At 40.9% G+C, this 21,819-nt stretch overlaps 1 protein-coding gene across 3 annotated transcripts in view; it reads left to right on the plus strand.

The window, feature by feature from the left end:
• The first annotated feature begins 1,101 nt into the window (after positions 1 to 1,101).
• Positions 1,102 to 21,819, plus strand: part of arhgef2a (Rho guanine nucleotide exchange factor (GEF) 2a) — a 32,146-nt gene continuing 11,428 nt past the window's right edge. Inside the window, exons 1-17 of one of the 3 annotated variants that reach the window (XM_029443197.1) lie at positions 1,102 to 1,156; positions 1,255 to 1,309; positions 8,259 to 8,421; positions 8,658 to 8,725; positions 9,774 to 9,837; positions 10,441 to 10,573; positions 11,255 to 11,364; positions 12,718 to 12,861; positions 13,100 to 13,350; positions 13,804 to 13,929; positions 14,927 to 15,044; positions 15,362 to 15,438; positions 16,834 to 17,005; positions 17,735 to 17,811; positions 17,972 to 18,144; positions 20,112 to 20,179; positions 21,096 to 21,284. In XM_029443197.1, coding sequence (XP_029299057.1) covers positions 8,277 to 8,421; positions 8,658 to 8,725; positions 9,774 to 9,837; positions 10,441 to 10,573; positions 11,255 to 11,364; positions 12,718 to 12,861; positions 13,100 to 13,350; positions 13,804 to 13,929; positions 14,927 to 15,044; positions 15,362 to 15,438; positions 16,834 to 17,005; positions 17,735 to 17,811; positions 17,972 to 18,144; positions 20,112 to 20,179; positions 21,096 to 21,284 — 1,915 coding nt within the window. In that variant the 5' untranslated portion in view covers positions 1,102 to 1,156; positions 1,255 to 1,309; positions 8,259 to 8,276. Of the gene's footprint in view, positions 1,310 to 8,258; positions 8,422 to 8,657; positions 8,726 to 9,773; positions 9,838 to 10,440; positions 10,574 to 11,254; positions 11,365 to 12,717; positions 12,862 to 13,099; positions 13,351 to 13,803; positions 13,930 to 14,926; positions 15,045 to 15,361; positions 15,439 to 16,833; positions 17,006 to 17,734; positions 17,812 to 17,971; positions 18,145 to 20,111; positions 20,180 to 21,095; positions 21,285 to 21,819 lie in introns of all 3 variants that reach the window. The other 2 variants (XM_029443195.1, XM_029443196.1) reach the window with 2 other exon arrangements.

The raw sequence follows: 21,819 nt of genomic DNA on the forward strand, positions 1-21,819 counted from the left end.
AAGCCACATTTTGAATGCAGGGTTTTAAAAAACTTGTAACAGAGTATTTTTACACTGTGGTATACTTTTCAACTAAATCAAGATAATCTGAATACATCAGTGCTATTTCTTTTATTAAATCTCTCCTAATTTAAATGAAGCTTAGTGGAAGTTCAATCAGGAAGACACACTCTCTCCCTCTCTCTCTCTCTCTCTCTCCCCCTTTTCTTGCCTCCAACTCAATCAGCTGACTGAGGGCTTTCCCCCTGTCAGTTAAACCTATCAGATTTTGCCACACTCTCTGTAAGCCAATCATCTTGTTGCTGTCAAACTTTAAAACTGTAGTCAGCCTTCATTTCAGTGTCATATCTAAGCAGCCCTCCTCTGCCCTATTCACTTCCAGTTATCATCACAACTATCCACATTACATCTATCCAGATCGTCAGCGTTGGTCTTCACCCCTTCACCACCATCAGTGTCTAGACTCCATCGGGGAGATATTACCATAAAGCTCGAGACATCACTACTCCCTTAAAATAATCACCATGGGGTGTAATCTCCAAAGACTCCTCTCATATTCTTCAACTGTATTTTATTGTGCACCATACTAAATACATGAATTGCATTACTCTTTAAGCCTCTTTTTCAATTGAGTCTCTCTTGATGGAAATATGCGTGTGTGCCCAATTGTTAAAAACTGTGATGAATACGCCTAATACTAATGAGTGAACAGACAGATTAGATCCACTCAGTGCTCACATTTATATAAATAACCTGCCCACCTACCAAATAGAAGAGCTGAATACTTTTGGATGATTGTGTTAGAATTTGAGTTTCTGTCATGCTTACACATCATGCTCTCAAAGGTAAATGTAATATGTGTGCTATGAAAGTTTTGATGAACTGACAAGGTGATACAAGCCTTTAACTTCTTTTCTTTTCTAAATGCTAACATTATGTAAATGGTTTCATATTGGGCAGTAGCAAAAAGCAAATAATAGTCTATACCAGGCATTCACAGCTGAACACTGTGTGCACGTGTGTGTGCGCGTGCGTGTGTGTGTGTGTGTGTGTGTGTGTGTGTGTGTGTGTGTGAGGGGGCGGTGATGATTCAGAAGTCAGATTTCTCACAGGAACAGCCACTTCACTAGAAGCAGAAGCACATTGCAGTTGGCCAGTGAGGAAATATTTTTAGTTGTTTTCTCTTTGGTAGGGATCTGAAGCGTACAAACGTTAATATTGGATATTTTATTGTTTGACTGTCACAATGTCCAGAGTTGCCAATCTGTCGAAGCTGCGGCAAGAGAGGGTGAGGGAGATCAACCTGCGGGTGAGTTGGCATTATGCTTATCATTGAGTGTAACATTAAAGAAATGAGCATCAGGTGATGAAATCTGACTGACTTCAGGTTGTGCAAACCTCACCGTGTATTAATAGGACAGGCAAAACAAGAGATAAGTAGAGGTTACTACTAAGTGGTAGTACGTAAAAATTTTCTTTTCCTGTCTCTGTTTTTGTCACTTCCCCCGCCATTGCCTGTTTTTGCACTCTCAGCCATAAAACATTTCCTCAATTTGACAGCGTGCTTGCTGTATATGACAGGAGCACAGGCCTCTCAGGCCACAGGCCCTGATACAGCTGCGTTGGATAGATTTACATAGATTTACAGGATAAGTCTCTATGTAATTGTGAATGTAGGTGGTGGTGTGTATGTATGTTTGCTTGTACACAGTGTGCTTGCTCACTGGATATTTAACTATAGCAACTGTTGCCATAGAAATGGCAGTGGGTGTGTGTGTGATATTACTGCTTTATTTGAGAATGTTGTAGGCCTCAAAAATGTGTATAAATATATATATATATGAAAAAGTAGTCAGTGCTAGATTTACTTAGACACCTCACAGTCTCACAGTCATATGTGAGGCATTTTCATTTGAAAGGTGTGCATACGAGAGGGTCACACAAAGACCATGCTTAATCCCGTGACCTGCTGGATTCACTGGGGTCATGAAACTTGCTATTCCTGTGAGCCATCAGCTGCACACCATCTCCACTCTCCACCTGCTAAACCTTCTCTCTCTTCCTCTCCCTCTCTCTCTCTTCCTCTCCCTCTCTCTCTCTTCTCTCTCTCTCTCTCTCTCTCTCTCTCTCTCTCTCTCTCTCTCTCTCTCTCTCTCTCTCTCTCTTTCTCTCTCTCAATTCAAATACTTCTATTGGCATGACCATAATATAATATTGACAATTATCTATACATATACATTTTAAATATATTGTTATGTATATATACATAAAAATAATTAACATATATTTATACGTATATATACAGTATATATAAAGGAATCATAACAGGAAAATTATTGATAATCGAGCATTCATTGAATCATCGATTATCGTCCAGGATATAGCCAATAATATATACGTATAATACATAAAGAAAAAGAAAAGGAAAGTGAGGCCTGCTGTAGATTGAGCAGGTTGGTCTGATTCCTCATGTTGTGGCAGGCAGAGACAAAATGTCCTACGAGAATGCAGCTTCCTTCCTTCATTCCCCCCAGCACGACATTTCATTTTTCATATTCTGATTTAATGAATTGTGAATATCTATTAGAGAAATTTGGAAATAATTGTTCCTGGACAGGTTTAAATGTTGTGCACTGCGTGAGGAAGTGCTGCTCTGTCTCTACAGCATTCCTCCTCACTGTTGGCAGCCATGTTTTCTTATACCTGCCGGTTTCTATGGCCAGGCTGTGAGCACTCAGTCTGTACTTTGTTAACATGTTTCTGAATTTACTGTGCTCAGGTATGTGGCCAAAGTGTACGGATAACATTGCATTTTACTTTGTGTGTGTGATTTCGTGTTCCAATAAGTTTTATAATTTGGTTGGCTCTGACAGTTGTGGCCTCAGACTGAACTGGTGTGGGAACAGAGCGACTTCTGTCTTTGCTCATCTCTTGACACTGCAGGGCGTTGTTATGAAAGGAGTGAGGCTCGCGTTGTCTTAGATGTAGCCAATATTTAATGGATAATTTTGGGATTTTTTATAAGAATGGAAATGTCTTTTTTATGTTAATTGCCAGGGCCCAGGTCTTACAGTAACATTCAAGCATGTTCTAACTCTGTTGAAGTCCATCTCCTGTCGCACTGAACAGGATTACATCATCTGCATACAGCAGACCAATTCATTCATATATATTTTGAACAGCAGCTTTCTCTCACCCCATGTTTTGGAGTAATAAATGTTGTTGTCTTGATGCCGCACATGTTGTTTGTACACATTTATTGAGTCAAAATGTGTACCCTCTACACCACTTTGAAGAATTTTTTAAAATAAACAATGTGCCAAATTGAATGAAATGCTTTGTTGAAATCAATTACACTACATGTCATTCAGCAGACACTCTTATCCAGAGAGACTTACAGTGAACTAACTACAGGGACAGTCTCCCTGGAGCAACTCAGGGTTAAGTACCTTGCTCAGGGGCACAATGGTGGCAGCCCTGGTATTGAACTCAATTTCAATTGTATTGTATTTGAATCCAATTTGTCTTTTGGTCAGAACCTTGTGTCTCATAAGAAAATCTATAAGCCGGGAATTTATAATGCTACACAAAAACTTTCCCCAGTGTACTGTTCACACAAATGCCTCTGAAATGAATTTATCCCCATTTAAAAAAAAAATGGCATAATGAGAAATTGAATAATCTAAGTATAGCTAATTTGAATGTTTTACTTGTTTAGCATCTCGTTTAGGGTGCCGTCAAACACACTTGCTTTTTTTTGGCAATAACACCACTTTCAATAATTTCATAAAAAAGCCCATAATGCGAGGGTCTAAGGACAGAGGGTCTAAGGACAGAGGGTGTCGTAACCTGTACAGTCTGTAAAGCACACTGAGACAAATGTATAATTTGTGATATTGGGCTATATAAATACATTTGATTTGATTTGATTTGATACTTTCTTTAACCGTTGAAGTTTTTCTACTACCGAATGTTGCTGGGGAATGAAACTTTTAATCACCATTTCCCCTCTTATTTAATATGTCTGCAGATTCAGGCATAGAGGGAGTCCCTAATACCTCATTTAGCCCATATTTTAAAGGTTCAACGTGTAATTCCAAGCCACCTGCTCCAAAGAAATGTCTTCACCTCTTAACTATGATATCATATCCGGAGTGTCTGTCTCTCATGTGGCAGGTTGCCACTGATAAAGTTTACGTCAGGATCATGAATCGTGACAGCGCCTGCTGACCTGGTCCTGCTGGACACCGGGAAGCCTTATTGACATTTTCCTGGATTCATCCATACTTTCTCTTTTTTTTTTTTCAACACAACATAATTTCTGTCAAATGTTGTATTTGTACTATGTTGTTTATCCTGTACACACGACATCTATTGCACGTCTGTCCGTCCTGGGAGAGGGATCCCTCCTCAGTTGCTCTCCCTGAGGTTTCTTCCATTTTTCCCCCTTTAATTATGAGGTTTCTTTTAGGAAGTTTTTCCTTGTGCGATGCGAGGGTCTAAGAACAGAGGGTGTCGTAACCTGTACAGTCTGTAAAGCACACTGAGACAAATGTTTAATTTGTGATATTGGGCTATACAAATACATTTGATTTGATTTTGATTTGAACTGGGTCCACACAATCTCTAATGTTTAGATTTTAGTTGTAGTAGTAGTAGCTTATTTATTGTATTCTAATTTATATTATCTGTATTGCATTTACTCCTGTGTAATGCCTGTCAGTGCATCAGTGGGAAATAATGCACAAAATTTGACCCAACTGCTCTGAGCTTTTATTGCATTACATTTAGCAGACTCTCTTATCCGGAGTGACTTAAAGTGAACTAAGTACTACACTCTGGAGCAACTCAGGGTTAAGTACCTTGCTCAGGTGTACAATTGTGGCAGCCTGGTATTGAAACTCCCGACCTTCTAGCGTTTTGTTTGGAAGGCGTACCACTAGACCACTAGGCCATCTCCACCCTAACTGCTAACTGATTCCCGGGGCTGCAGACAGATATACACTCAGAGAAACAGCCTCCTTGCAGCTGGGAGGACGAGGAGAGGTGGTGCTGGGGTTTTTTCTTATTTCTGCCACTTTTTACATTACATTACATTCCAGTTCATTTAGCTGACGCTTTTGTCCAAAGCGACTTACAATAAGTGCAGACAATCATGAGGATACAACTCCGAACAGCAAGAATACAATAGCTTCAAATAAGCCAAACAAAAGTGCAACATACAGAAACAATAGAATCTGAATCCAACTATTAGCTATAAATAAGCCAAACCAATATAAGTGCAACATACAAAGAACAGAATTATTAATATTATTTTGGTTATTTTAAGGTGTGAAGACTGTCTGCTGACCTGACATCAATGGGTAGGTCATTCCAATATTTTGGAGCCAGGATAGCAAACAGGCGGTTTTGTTTGAAGAGAATATGGGTCCCACTCGCAGTGAGGGAGTAGCGAGCCGATTGGCCCATGCAGAGCTAAGTGAACGTGCTAGGGTGAATGGATCAGCCCCTTCCTTCTACATCCAGGCATGGCCTGGATGTAGGAAGGGGCTGATCCATTCACAGCACGGTAGGCCAGTACCAGAGTCTTGAAGCAGATTCGGGCCGCCACTGGTAGCCAGTGAAGGGAGCGGAGAAGCGCTTGGGTATGTTAAAGACCAGTCGGGCTGCTGCATTCTGGATGAGCTGTAGAGGTCGGATGGCACATGTAGGCAGTCCAGCAACGAGGGAGCTGCAGTAGTCAAGGTGTGAGATGATAAGAGCCTGTACAAGAACCTGCGTTGCCTTCTGAGTCAGTAGGGGACGTATCCTCCTGATGTTGTACAGAGTGTGTCTGCAGGAGCGGGTTGTTGCAGTGATATTGGCACTGAAGGACAGTTGGTGACAGTGTCACACCCAGAGTCATTGCAGTACGAGTCAGGGAAACAGCAGAGGTGCCGATGTTGATGATAAGATCTTGGATGGGAGAGCCCTTCCCTGGAAAGAAAAGGAGCTTGGTCTTGTCAAGTTTGAGTTTCAAGTGATGTGCAGCCATCCACTGAGAGATATCAGCCAGACAAGCCGAGATCCGTGCCTCCACCTGGGTTTCAGACTTTGAATGTAACTGAATAAACAAACTATAAAACAGACACGGAACATGGCTGTAATGTTTACCAGCGAGTCAGGCAGCTGTACTTCTTCTCCCTCTGTACTGAGGGCAGACTGCAGCTACAGTGACTCACTATCACCTCTAGAGGAACAAGTGGTATTACAGACTGGACGGAGTGCAGCTAGCTGTTAGCATGCTAACTTCAGTAGATATCTCTGCAACACAACACAGAGACTTGTTTGACATTACGTCAACACTGTTACCTCTTCACTGTTGATAATGTTAGTTCATTGATTTAATGTTTTATATTTAAATTCTGTCATATCTTACACATTGTACCTTTAAACCAAACCGTTTTAGTTTATCATTAGTAATTGATCTGATTGATCATCTGATAGCAATGTACCTATGCCGCAGTAGCGATTGCCCCACAGCAGCAGCAGCAGCCTGTTGCTCTGTATCAGGAGAAAGCAGGAGACATGACTAAAAGCTGGTGGCTGTCACCCTGTCCACAACAGGATGAGGAGGAGGGAGATGATGATGTACAGAGGAGGAGGGGGGATTCATCGGAATCTGATGACTCAGAACCTGGTTTAGCCAAATGCTCTGATTCCGACTGATCATACGACATGTTTTAGGTAGCTTCCTTGTTTAACTATTCAAGTTACAGCTATAAAAAATAACTTATTTTAAAGTATAATAAGTTCTCTTGTCAGAGTTTGTTTAAACGACAGTTGTTCCAAGGTGAAATGGTTTTTGACATTAACGTCTTTTAGGTGATCACCCAACCCCAAAACATAAATTGCCATCATTAAAAGATATATGTCTGGTAGGCATGGATTCATAATTACAAGAGCTATAGTTTACTATTGTTATTCTATTTCCTAACATACTGTACACATGGGTAACCCCAAACGCATCTTACTTTCCTGTTCAAAAGTTTCATTGACACTACTGGATGGCGACCATCTTTGATTTCTGAGTCAAAATGATGTCATGATGTCAAACTGATGTCAGAATATGTCTCAGAGCTTAAGCTCAATGAGACTACCTGACAAAATAAAGATACTTTTTTAAATGAGCAGGGTAAAAATTGTCAAATGAAAGTATAAAACTTCGCAAACTGAAGTGACACCAGACTACTCAACTCCCTGCAATGGTGGATAAACACAGGGAGTTTATCCTACAAAAACAGGAACTTGTGAAGGCAATCAGGCCTCAGAGCACGAGAGAACGTTTTGCAAGGACTGTGACCAAAATACGGCAACTGTGCTCTATCCTTATGCAATGCTCTATCCTTATTACACAAGTCAAAAGGCCACACAACACTCAGGAAATGCTAACCAAATATGCTTGCAATAAATTAGATTTATTAGATTAGATTTTGCAATAATTTCCTCATTAGTAATAGCACCAAGCATCTAATCATTAAGAGGTAGTGAATGTATTTTTGTGTAAAATGGAGTACAGAAAGAATCTACATCTACAATGATGTTCATAAACACATTGCAAAAGACAAATGGGTGATGGACACATTTAGAACTTCCAAGCTGAGGTTTGTTAAGGCCCTGTCACACATAAATATGTTGTATACAAAATATATATGTAATGTAAATATGTAAAATATGTACGTTGATATAAGGGAAGGCATAAGTAGTATTCGTTAAGAGCACGCTGTGTTACGCTGGGGTGCGTAGTTGAACGCTGATGTTTTGAGCATGTTCAAAATTACCGGACGTACCCGACGTGTGCTTCATAAGTTATGCAGACGTTATGTTACGTTAGACATACGTGAATACGGAATACGTACGTGAATATTTACCTACGTAAATACAGTACGTGAATACTTACCCACGTAAATATAGTACGTAAATACCTACGTGAATACAGTACGTGAGTACGTTAGAGGTACGTTAGATATAGGCTACGTCGGCTGACGGTGAACCCTACAGCCTACTTATTGATAACGAGTGGATACCCTATTCGTAACCTATGTTAAACTTATCCCTGACGACGGAGTAACTTATTAAACGTGTTCATACACAATGTGTACGTGTGTTCATTTATTCTTGCACCTCATGTGTGTAACTTCACAACGGCACATTCCAGCAGGGATCCGATCTGAAATCTGGAAGAAATTATTTTTTCATTTTCTGTTTCTTTTTTCCAGAATAAAGAGAGAGAGCGCATGAGGGAGCGAGAGAAGGCGGCAAGGGAGAGGGAGGCACGCTACAGCAACGGTCACCTCTTCACCTCACTGACAGTGTCAGGAACCACACTGTGCTCAGCATGCAACAAGAGCATTACTGCCAAGGAGGCGCTTAGCTGCCCTAGTAAGTGACATAGTTACTGCACTTCTGGAACTACGTACGTGAGATGTGGGTAGAGGAGTAAAGGAGCAAAGAAAGTACTGAAGTAGAAGTAGAAGTTCAGTCAGGTCTTACTTCATGGTTGGCACATGTGACTTCCCAAGATGATAAATCACTGCAAAGCTGAAACAGAAGAGAGAAAAGGAGATGTTACATATAGTGTTTGTCTACTTTATGTATGTCCCTCTTTTTTTCCCCAGCATGCAATGTCACTATCCACAACCGCTGTCGAGACACTTTGCCAAACTGCGCCAAAGTGAAACAGAGGGTAAGACACAGGCGACATCACTGATCATCACAGCTCTAATTATTCATGAGTTTAATAAACATATTAGGTTTCCTCTCTGTTCTATTATTACACTCATATATTCAGACAGTCAGCACATTTTTTTTTCATTTTGGGCCGTCTGAGCAATCTGACAATCACGAGTGAACCGCGATAAAATATTTGGCCATCGATTAAAAAATGGCCAAAAATGCTGAACTTTGTGGGACAAGCAAAGAAGAAAACCTTCCAGAGCTGCAGAACACAAGATATAGAATAGATGCACTTAAATTCTTCGATGTACATCGTACCTCTTGGATGGCATGGTCGAAGCAAGCCTTTGTGTCAGACTGTTTATACTGATGGAACAAATGGCTTTACTGAGTTATCTGGTTTTACCAGTTTTGCTGCATGAAACCTTGATCTCTTGAAGACAGACTATGGCCTCGTCTATAAAGTGTTCTCCAGGTTTTTATATGCAGTTATACATACTGTATATCTCAGTAAAGGCAGAACCTTTTTGCACAAAGTCGGCTGTACTGTAGTGCTGAACACCTATAGACACCATCGGACTATAAGACCTAAAGAGCTAACCAGCAAGTCGACTTACTACTGAAGATCATCTACCTGCTAAACTAAACTTCTATCTATTTCTTGTCACGCATAGTCAATGATGGATGATCTGATAACACTGTTTCACCATCTGACGAACACTAACAGTAATGTAAGCAATCTGAACTGCATGCCTCCTGTAGGACAGAGGCTACTGTAGTTACAGCTCATATACCCTCACAGCAAGTTCCCCAAGGACTTTACATCTGCGTCTACTGACAGTCAAAGCACATGAATCAACAAGTCGATGGTCGGCCGTCGGTCAAGGTTGGTCGTCAGCGAGCGTCTGTTGCCCCAGTTCTTGCAGTGTGTCCTGCTTGGTCGGCACTTTGTGGCCCTGCCGAAGGGCTCCGTGCAAAATGAATCACTCTGACTGGCTGTTCAGCTTTAGTGAATCTGTTACTAGTTACATACTAATTTGTGCCCTTTATTAACACAGCAGCAGAAGACGGCCCTAATGCGGAATAACTCACCCTTGCAGAATGTCACGCTGCGCACAAAAAGTGAGAATCTTTCTTACACACAGATGTATTCAGTCTCCTTCTCCTACTTTAACGTTTCTCCTCTTGCCATTTCTGTTTTCTTTCTGTTCTTCCTCCCTCTCTGCTTGTTCTTCTCATCTTCCTCAAAATGTTGTTCTCTTCTTCATTATCAAACGCCTCTTCAAGTATTCAACGATCATTTATTGTCATTCTGCAACACCAGGGTTGCACAAACAAAATGCAGTTGTATCTTAGTCCATTTATAGTGCACAAGATGACAAAACAAAACACAACAGCAGTGCATTCCTGTAGTGAATTTTAATATTCATCAGGAGGAATGTAAATAGCAACAACATGGTGAATTATCTAGGCTGATAAAATGGCCGGCATCTTTAACATTAAAAATCCAACATCAGCGAAACATTGTCCATGAACGCTGACGTCTGAGCACCGAGCATCATCAGTCCTCCTCCTCTTGTCCCTCCCACTCATTTCCTCCTACTGCTGTTTGCTTTATCTTCCTCCTAAACACGCTGTTCTGGCTGTCACTACTCCTCTTCCTCCTCCTACATTTGTTTCCCTTGTCACTCTCATGTTGCTCTACCTGCAATTTTTTTTCCATAGCTCCAGGAATGCGCGAGCGTCCAAGTTCAGCCATCTATCCTTCCGAAAGCTTCCGACAGACCCTGCTGGGATCCCGCCGTGGTCGCTCCGGCCTGTCCCTGTCCAAGAGTGTGTCCACCAACAACATTGCAGGGTGAGCCTCACTTTCATGGGCCTGCAGCTATAGTAACATGTAAGGCACACTTCTTCACCCTGACAAAGACACAGGCAGCTACTCTGGGTTTTGTGTACAAGGACAATGCTCGGTACATCCTTAGTTAAGTACAGTAGATCATCGTTTATAAGTAATCACACCTGCGCTCAGTCCCGGTTATGAGCCTTTTCCTGGTTTGAATCATATGTTATGCATATGTTTGCATGAAACAACTAAGCTGGATATTCATATTCCTGTACACATGATTCATATTCAGCGTGATGGGCAAATAAACCAATGACAGGCGGCCGCACGCACTTAGACTTTTTATGAAAAACGGATACATGCGATAGCCCATTAAACTTCATGTAGGCCAATAAACAAACATATAAATAAATACACTGTAGCCTATTTCAACAACAAGTTATTTTGGTTAGTTCTGTAATGTAGTTTCCCCTCTCCATCAACATGGTCCTAAATTAAATAGACGTGCTCAAAAGAGGTTAAATGATTTGACTCATTTACCTTGTACTTCATGCTGCATGTGCTGAGGTGGAGCAGACATACTAACAGAACACTCTAGTCTGTTTTGAGCTGTCCCACCTACCGTGTGTGTGTGTGTGTGTGTGTGTGTGTGTGTGTGTGTGTGTGTGTGTGTGTGTGTGTGTGTGTGTGTTGTAGGATCCTGAATGACGACTGTCCCCTGGGGCTGCGCAGGATACTTTCCCAGTCCACAGACTCCCTCAGCTTCAGGAACAGAGCTATGTCAGTGGAGTCTCTCAATGACGATGGTATCAGAACATTCAAACTATACATCAGAGTAAAATTTCTGGGAAATGTGGAGACATGGGGGGGGATGGAGAGGCTAGTTGGTGAAGTGTTTTGTGCTGCAGCAGGATAGTGTAAGGGGTAAGACCACTGCTTACAACAGGATTCCAATAATTGACTTAGGAAATGGTTGATCTGCAGTGAGTAAGGTGCTGATGAGGTAGTGAGGCAAGTAATACCTGCAGGAGAGTCAGAAGTGCAATAGGAGGTGAAAAGCGACATTAGAAGTAAAGTGACTACATTGGTGGTGATGAATAAGGGGATTTGGCAGAGTTCAGTGACCCAGTTTATTACTTTTTAAAGCACTTTGAGGATGTAGTTAAGTGGTAATGAGTGTTAGGTATGATGGAGAATGACTAGTGAAGGTGTGTAGTTTGGCAGAAGAAGCAAGAATAGTTGAGACTATGTGACCAGAGTTTCAAACCATCCCGAGGCCTTCAGTAACACAAGAGGATTGAGTCAGGACAGTAGATGGTTAAATAAGCTAAGGGCAGTGACTTAGTTCAGAGTAAATGGCTGGAGAAATACCATAGTCTAAAATACTCCATGATGGGTAAATGTCTTGGATTCAACATATTAAGTATTATGAGTAAACTGTACTTAGAGTATCAAAAGTACTGTTGTATTATAATGAAGGTATATTCTTCTGTGAATACATGTAAGCATTCAATGTACTTTGTACTTTACTGTAAATACTACTGGGTAGTAGTCATAGCACTGCATCATATTTGAACTAATAACTGTGAATGTTAAATACATGTAGTGCAGTAAAAAGTCCATCATTTCACTCAGACATGCAGTGGGGAAGAAGTATAAAGTATTATAAAATGAAACTTGATTTAATGTACTTAAATTACAACAGTGTTCTCTGCCAGCTAAACTGTCAATCAAACACTGGCCCACCTCAAAGGGTGGGAGACTAAATTACTATACAAACTATGAATCATACATTTAATATATGTTTATGATATGTAGATCACTTTAATGACAGTGAATAGGTGTGTAGTCATGTTGAGGTGATAGTTGTTGCCGTGTGTGGTATTCTTTAAGTCTGTTTATTTATCTGACGATTGCTGACACGAAGAACGTCCAAAATGACTAATACATATCCAACTTTACTCACTTTAGCGTGATTTTGAGTGCAAAAGAGGAGGATTTTTGTAATTTCAGTTGGACTTACAGCGTGATCTGCTGACCTTGGTTCTTCTTACCACCAGATATCTCACCAACTGAAAGATCAAGTTGTCTTTTCACTCCTTGGTAGTTGAGTGTGGAGCTGTAACATCATTTGATGCTGATGGTTTTCTCTTGTTTAGGAGACATCTACTATACTTCAGTGTTGGAGGAGATGGAGCTGGATGGACAGGACTTCAAGGCTGACTCATGGAGCATGGCTGTGGACAGCAGTTACCTGCAAGCACACCGCAAAAACATCATCAAGAGGCAGGATGTCATCTATGGTGACGGCAGTCATTGATTGACCTTTAACATACAGCACCTAGATTAAAATACTACATAGATACTATTTAGTGTAGCTATAAATAATTACATTTTAAAGTGCAATTCCTCTCATTGCATGTGCAGTCTGTTACGTGACTTTGATTTGTGTGTGTGTGTGTGTGTGTGTGTGTGTGTGTGTGTGTGTGTGTGTGTGTGTGTGTGTGTGTGTGTGTGTGTGTGTGTGTCTGTCCTTCTCAGAGCTGATTCAGACAGAGCTGCACCACATGCGAACGCTGCATATCATGGAAAGGGTGTTCCGGCAGGGCATGCTGGAGGAGCTTCAGCTGGACCTGTGCACCGTGCATGCCATGTTCCCCTGCCTGGACCAGCTGACCAGGATACATTCTCATTTCCTGGCACAGCTTCTCCTGCGGCACAACAACAGTCTGCAGGCTGGATCCTGCCGCAACTTCACCATTCACCAGCTGGGAGACATACTTCTAGAGCAGGTGACTGACAGCAACAGAGCAACAGAAAGCGTTCACACTGACTCACAACTGGAACTCATTTGGTCATTAAGTAAAGTAGCTTGGTGTAAATCTATGGTTTAGCAGAAGTGTATAAAAACATTAGAGACTAGGGTCTGAACAGTGATGAATGAGGCCAACAAGTTATTTCATGACTGATAAAAATGTATTCATACCATTTTAGTTTTTATTTTCAATTCATTTCTAAAATAACCAGGACTATGTTTTTTAAATAAAATATTTATATTAGCTTTTTGATTTATATATATGACGATTTTTGTGACATTACTATTCACTATTGTGATTATTTTGACCACAAATTTTTGTGTGGTGACAACCTCCATGTGAATAGGAGATAACGGGTCTGAACAGTCACTTCCCTTTACATTTAACTTCACACACAGACAAAACAACTTGCTTGTGTTCTTCTGCCAGTTCTCAGGCCAGTGTGCAGATGACATGCGGAAGACCTACGCTGAGTTCTGTAGCCGCCACTTGAAGGCTGTCAAACTGTACAAGGAGCTGATGGCCAGAGACAAGAAGTTCCAGTGCTTCATACGGGTGAGACACATCATAATAAGTGGGTGTTAATGTCAGCACCTGATATGATTTGGTTTCAGTCAAATATGTACGTATATAGAAGGAAATAAAGCAAACCTTTTTTGGTGTGTGTGTGTGTGTGTGTGTGTGTGTGTGTGTGTGTGTGTGTGTGTGTGTGTGTGTGTGTGTGTGTGTGTGTGTGAGAGAGAGAGCGATAGAGCATGTTTAAGATTATGTCACAATGGTCTGTTCCTGCACTTAAAAGACTTAAGTTGACTTTAGCTTGTAATACATTATACATGTATGTATATTTATATATATATATATATATATTTACTGTGGGCCCAAAGCAGCTGCCGTGGTTTGGGCTCGGGCCGGGCTTGGACAGAAACAATGCAGGTTCATGTAGTTGGGCCTGTTCTTCTGGGCCCGATCATATCTCTCGTGTGAGATGAGGGGTGTGTGTACTGTGTCAACCATATACTACGCCTTGGTAACACTGACCATGCCTCACCACTTCCTGCTCACACTCACTTTGTTTCACTGCATGGCTTTCTAACCATGTTTATGTCATGATTACATTGTTTCACATGACCTGGATCTCTTCATGATTACAGACTCTACTCAAAGAAAAGCTCACCTAGTTATTGTTTTTCAAACCAGCTGACACTAACAGGCAGGGGCGGTGAGCCTGGTATAAAAAGACAGCCATTCATTTCCTGATTAAAGGAACATCTCTTTGTCTGTGCTTGATAATATCTTGACCACCCAGATATCATACCACTTTTATCAGTGAATTCGCTGAATTGCTGTCCTCAACTTTGCCTAGATTCGATAAGTTGCTGATCCTTGGAGACTTTAACGTCCATGTCTGCTGCCCTGATGCCCCCTGGGACCTGGAGTTCTTGAACCTTTCAATCAACTGTTACTGAGCATTAGATTTTTTTTCTTCAAACTAAATGAAAAATAAATGTCAACCGGGATCATTTTGTCTGTGTCTCTCTCTGTTTCTGGGCAGCGGGTGAGTCGTGGATCCTTGCTACGTTGCCATGGTGTTCAGGAGTGCATCTTGTTGGTGACTCAGCGGATCTCCAAGTATCCTGTCCTTGTTCAGCGTATTCTGGACAATACCACCGGTGAATCATCCCGTGTCACATGACCTCTCTATTCTACTTCCATACCCAAGCGTGTGCACATGGTGCTGCTGCACCTTTATGAACAGAAATAACTTAGCAGTTATGTTTAAGTTTTGTATGGTGACTGTTTACATTTGAGAAACTTTACCAACCAAAATCTTTGTAAAATCAATAGTAAATTCAGAGAGGACATGTTTAGGTCTGTCTATGAGCAGTTATATGATGGGTAATGGAGGTAAACATTGTGTCTGTTGCCTTAGGTTCTTGTACTTTCCTACTCTCCTTCTATAATCCTGTTTGGTTTATTGCTCTTCCAGATGACGAAGAAGAAGCCTCCTCTCTGGCCCAGGCTAGCTTCATGGTCAGAGAACTTCTGAGTTCAATAGACCAACAGGTACCAAAGTACTTTCTGGGTACCAATTTACCATATTACCATATGGTACCATATTGGCAAGAATATAAGACAATATTTCTTTCTGAAATCGCTTTTTCTTTTTTCAAAAGACTAGATAATATTTCTTAAGGGAGTGCAGTTAGTGACAGTGTGGGCTGACAGCTTGACTGAGTAGCAGTGGCTAACAACAAAGTGAAGGGTCAATTTAGCATTGTGAACAATAATATATTATTATTATAATAATAACTATAACTACTATTCATTTGATACATAACTACCAGCCTGTACTACAAAGCAGGATTCGGGGTTAGCGAGGTAACTTCTACTTCTTACCAGGGAACATCGGTGAGGTAACTTTTGCTGCACACCCAACCTGCTCCTATGTTAACCGATCAACGCATAAACAAACACTGACTACTGACCAATCAGAGCTCGGTGTGCGGATCGAGAGAGGGCCTAGAATCAAGCAATATTAATTTAAGTGTCATTCTTTCAGCTGCAACCCCGGCGGTGTAAAACGGATTTGAATAAATATAAAAACTTAATTAAAAATAGTAAGTAGGCTTACTCTTATACCTGATACATACACAGAATACATTAAAGCATATATGATAAGATTTGTATATACATTCTATATATATATATATATATATATATATATATATCAGTGTTTCCCCTACCATAGTCTTGGACCTCATACAGACCCCCCCCCCCATAAAATAAATAAAAATGGTGTATGTGTGGGCCGTGACCTTGACAGTAAGTCAAGTACATTTATTTTATCATTTAACATTATCACATACATATCTGCCTCAGGGGTCTTTATAACTGTATACCACACCCTCTGTCCTCTGTGGGGAAAATAGAAGAAACCTCAAGAAGAGCAACTGAGGAGGGGTCCCTCTCCCTGGACGGACAGGCAGGGAATAGATGTTGTGTGTACGGAGGAGACCACCGTAATACAATGACAGTATTGACAATCAGTAGGACAAAATGAGAGATGGACAGGTGTCCTTGTAACCTAGTGATCTGGGACATATACCGTGAAACCACACTCACAATACCCACTTGAATTTCACCTGGGAACATATACTGTCTGCCCCTCTAAAGCAAGCAGTGGTCAAAGGTCCAAACGTCTCCTGCAGAAAACTGATTATATATAGATTCACTAGTTTAGTTGTCATATCATAATAAACTTCCTGGAAGATTACTGGGATTGTGAAGAATTACTGGATTTCTGTGCAGGGTTATGTTTAAGATGATTAAACATAGCTTATTTGCAAGGTCTTCAACTAAATACAATTCAAATTGAATCAAATGAGTTAAGCTCTTCCATGTTCATTGATGCTCTCTTTTGTTCCCCAAATGGAAGATGACTTTTGTCCTTGTTGGCAGATGGAGGACCTGGAGAAAACCCAGCGTCTGCAAGAGATCCAGGCAAAGTTGGACCCGCGGGCTGAGGCGAGAGTTAGGGATGGTGGACTTTTCAAGTCTGGAGAGTTGTTCCGGCGGAGACTTGTTCATGAAGGTACCCTCTTCTGGAAAACTCCAGGATCCCGGCTCAAAGGTACATAACGCTGTGAAAACATTAGTCTGTGTGTAGAATAAGTGAACTTACTGTTTGTAGTGCTGCACAGAATGATTTCATGTAGGCTCAGTCTGGGGCTCCATATTTAATAGAGTGAAAAGAATCCCTAATGTCACCAGACGAGAGCTTATTGTCATGGCTACCTCCGGAGCTACCACTGCAACAACTGCGTGTGCCGGCTCCGTAACAGCTGCTAACTTGTTCACTTAATATGGTTGACACGGTCCCTAACGCCAGTGTGTCTATCCACGTATCAACTCTGATACCAAATAGGTAAACATATGATCTATCTAATATATAGTATCTATTAAAACTCTATAGGCCATCTCCTCGGACCTCAATACATTGGTAAACGTTTTGTTTTGTTTTTAAAAGCACTAATTAAAACAGAAAACAATGATTTGAAGTCATTAGGAACAAATCGATTGACAAAGTCATGAACAATTGGAAGGATAGAATAAAGCACCTGAGACATGTTTTTGATTGATTGTGGTTTGTCCCACATTTCCCTCATCTTGTGTCAGTACCTGGCTGTATCTGATATACTGCACAGTCCATAGTGGAGAGGCAGACAGGAAACACGACATTGTGACAGCAAGAGCGTTTCAGACTTTGTTGCAGGGTAGTTTGGGGATAGTTCAGGGGAAAACAAGTGGAATATATTTAGTTGTGTGATTGTATAATGTGTGTCTTTGTGTGTGTGTGTAGATACACAGGTCCTATTGATGACAGACATCCTGGTGTTTCTGCAGGAGAAAGACCAGAGATACATCTTCCCATGTCTGGTAAGAAAATGTACTCACACACCTAAAAAAACCACACAAATAGAATTTAGCAATATCATTTGTTGCACAGAGGAGTGGAAAGACGTCTGTTCATACTGTCATTCTCTCACCTCTGTCTTTCTATTACTTCCTTCAAACAATCCTCCCCTGTGGGATCCAGGACAAATCTTCAGTCCTGTCCCTTCAGAACCTGATAGTGAGGGATATAGCCAACCAGGAGCGAGGCATGTTCCTCATCAGCGACTTCTCTCCTCCGGAGATGTATGAGTTCCATGCTGCCTCCAAGGAGGACAAGAATGTCTGGATACGCCACATCCAGCGCACCGTCAGCAAGTGGGCAAATGTTGAATTCTTATATGTCCGATTATCATGACTTTTAAAGTGAACTTATGTTCAGTATAATAAATTAATATCTGTTTAACTAACATTCAACATTCTTGTCAACGTATTGTATTTGCAATGTTTTCATGTTCAATGTTTTAAAGTTCAAAAGCACTTTATCCAAAACACAAACTTCCACTGCCCCAAACTTCATCATCGATGGCTTCTCCGTACCGTTCTCCAGTCAAGTCAAGAGCCTTGGTGTCACTCTGGACAGCACCCTCTCCTTTGTACCCCACATAAAGAACATCACCCGCACTGCTTTTTTCCACCTGCGCAACATCTCCAGACTCCGCCCGTCCCTGTCCCAATCCAGTACATGAAGTCTTGGTCCACGCTTTTGTGACATCACGGATCGACTACTGTAATGCTGTTCTCTGTGGCCTTCCAACCAAACTGCTCAACCGACTTCAAATCATCCAAAATGCCGCTGCCCGGATCACGACCCGCACCAAATCCTCTGAACACATCACCCCCATTCTCCTGAAACTTCACTGGCTCCCTGTTCAATCTCGGATCAACTACAAAAGCATCGTGCTCACCTACAAAGCCCTTCACAAACTCGCCCCCACCTACCTAAGTGACCTCCTTTAGGAGTATACCCCCTCCCGCCCCCTCCGCTCATCCTCAGCTGGTCTACTGACGGTCCCCACATCACGCCTCATCACCATGGGTGCCAGGGCCTTCAGCTGCACTGCTCCCAAGCTCTGGAACTCCATCCCTCGCCACATCCAACAGTCCGAAACTGTTACAACATTCAAGTCCCAACTCAAAACTCACCTGTTTAAACTGGCCTACTCTCTGTGGTATCAATCATCCTGTATCCTCCTCCCCCCCCCCCCCCCCCCCCATTTTCTCTTTATTGCTTTCTTCTTGTGTCTCCACCATATCTCTGGTATTGTTTGTTTGCTCTCCCTTCCAATGTCCTGCTGTTTTTATCTCTTGTATTTTGTACGGTGTCCTTGGGTGTCTTGAAAGGCGCCTCCAAATAAAATGTATTATTATTATTATTATTATTATTATTATTATTATTATTATTATTATTATTATTATTATTATTATTATTATTATTATTATTATTATTAATCAACCTAACTTGCTCAAGTTGACCTTACACCCTTGAGTTATAAATGTTTTCTTTATCATTTCGACATGATCACTTCTAGAATCTGATTTCTGATGGAAATACTTTGCACTTCATTTTTTAAAGCAAATATAGCAATAAGCACAAAAACACATTTCTTGCCCATAAATAAGTAATTTGTATTTGGTGGAAGAATACTGAACAACACTGACGTTGAACTCCGAGATCCGAATCCACCCAGAGCCTAAATTCCAAGCATGGCAAGTGAAGGGAGAGGTATATACTACAATCTTATAAAAACACACGTCTGTACTGAAAACATGCGTCTTTTGACAAATACTCATAATTAAATACAAATATATATAGTAATAAGATATATAATCATGGTAATATATAATAATATATAGTATATAAATATTTTTCAATCAAAATCAATAGTTAATGACGGATGAATTTATTGCAAATATAAATTCTGACTTACTTTTATCATGTTAAATGTCTCCATTCATTAGAGCTCATAGTAAAAACACTTACGTAGGTGCAGGTGGTCAGTAAAGCAGGACGATATCGGGGGAGCAAAATGAACAAGTTAGAACCTCAGAGGAACACTACGTGTTGCAGGAGGGAGGCAACATAGGAGTCCACCCTCAGTGCAATACAGGGAGCAATAATGTCCAGTGAACTCTTCAGCATGACTTGAGCTGTGCTTGTTTATCGTTGTTGCATCTCTGCTTCTTGTCTCAGTTTCACACGTGTCAGTCAACCTTTTTAAATGTAGTACACAAACATATGACTGATAACAGGAATTGTGTGGTCTGTGCTTGTGTGTGTTCAGGTGCCCATCAAGAGAGGAGTTCCCCCTCATAGAGACTGAGCACAAGGCCCATCTGAGGAGACTCAAAGGTGAGGAGACACAATCATTTACATAGACACCTTACTGTACGTATCTTCAATGTGTACACAGTCCTACTCGCTTTACTCTGTGTATCATTGGGACGTATTCTTTCTGTTTAGTCCTAAAAGAATATCCATACTCCCTTTTTGACCAGTTGATGAGGTTATTGTAGCAGTAACATATTTCTTGATTGAGTCTGAGATTTAAAGAGAATCCTAAGTAAAACAGTAAAAGCAGTAAAAGCTTGCCAACCACCAGTGACTTAACATGTAGCTCAAAAGAAAATATGTTGATTTGAAAGTTGTTACATCTGTAAGTTGTCTTACAACAACCTGTGTCCCCATTTTAGTTTTGAATGCATTGTGTTTTGCAGCTCGCAGTGATTCAGAGGTCTAGAACTAAGCTTCAATGAAAGCAAAGTGTATTATAGGAGTTCATCTGTTATACTTTTTACAAGTGTGCCCCTAGTTACACGGCTGCATAATGAAGCAGAAATGCATTAAGAAATGTAAAAGGAAATGTATAAAGAAAAGAATACAGAAATAAATAAGTTTGGGGAAGTATTTAGGGGAAATAATGCATATATAAAAAATAAAAAAAATACATAAACCAATAACTGCCCCCCTTTCCTTTAGGTAATGGCCTGCTATGAGTGTAATAATGCTCTCGGTGGTGTTGTGGGGTCGCCGTGTAGTAAACAAACTGCCCCACTTGTTTTTTCCAATGATTGGCAATTCAGAGCATATTGTTGCTTATGTGTGTGTTAGATGTGTGTGTATTAGGGCTGTGTGTGTATACAAGCACACAGCTGTTAGGAATGCTGTATTTACTGTGCGTGTTGTGTGCATCAGATGTGACACAGCATTTGTTGTATTAGATTTGCGTTGGATGCACAATTGATTAATCCTCACCCACCAATCACAGCTGACCTCCAGCAGAAGGACCGGGAGATGCTGGAGCTCCTGCAGGAGAGGGTGACTCTGTTCTGTGAGCTGGCAGAGGTGACTAGTGGTCAGGAGGGCCTACAACCTCACAGCACTCGGTACCTGTTCAGGGCAGACACACCCCAGGCTCCCCGTGCAGAGAAACTCCTACTGGACGCCACAGCTGAGGGTAACACACCAAGTTGCATGTCAGCTAAAAAAAAACATTTGTTAGTTTGCAAAGAAGGCAGGTAGTGTGCACATCCTGCGCCAACTGGAAAGCATCAAAGTGCACTGGTTTCCAGTTAGAGAGCAGGAGCTATTTAACTTTGACATGTGTCTCATCAGCGTTGACTGATTTGACAGGACAGGTTGACTTGTTCCCTTTTAGATATGTGTATAGTTGCATTACACCTGGTCAGAATGAGGTTATTAGATTATTATTGTATTATTGTAATCCTACTCTTTGGATACGGACAGTAAAATTATAATTGTTTTGTTTGAATTGAATACTCAAACAAACAAACACTTGTACTTCATCAATAGAAAAATAAAATCCCTGTAAATTTGAAGGTAAACATTTTCTATATGATATGATTTTCACAGATTTATAAAATTAATGGATGTGCAGCTACCGGAAGCTCAATTCAAGGAATTTAGCGTAATTAAATCAATTAATACAAGCCAATTGTTACTCAATACTAAGAGGTTAAATGACTTAAAAT

Source organism: Cottoperca gobio, chromosome 11 (genome assembly GCF_900634415.1).
Source record: "Cottoperca gobio chromosome 11, fCotGob3.1, whole genome shotgun sequence".
Lineage (NCBI taxonomy): Eukaryota > Metazoa > Chordata > Actinopteri > Perciformes > Bovichtidae > Cottoperca > Cottoperca gobio.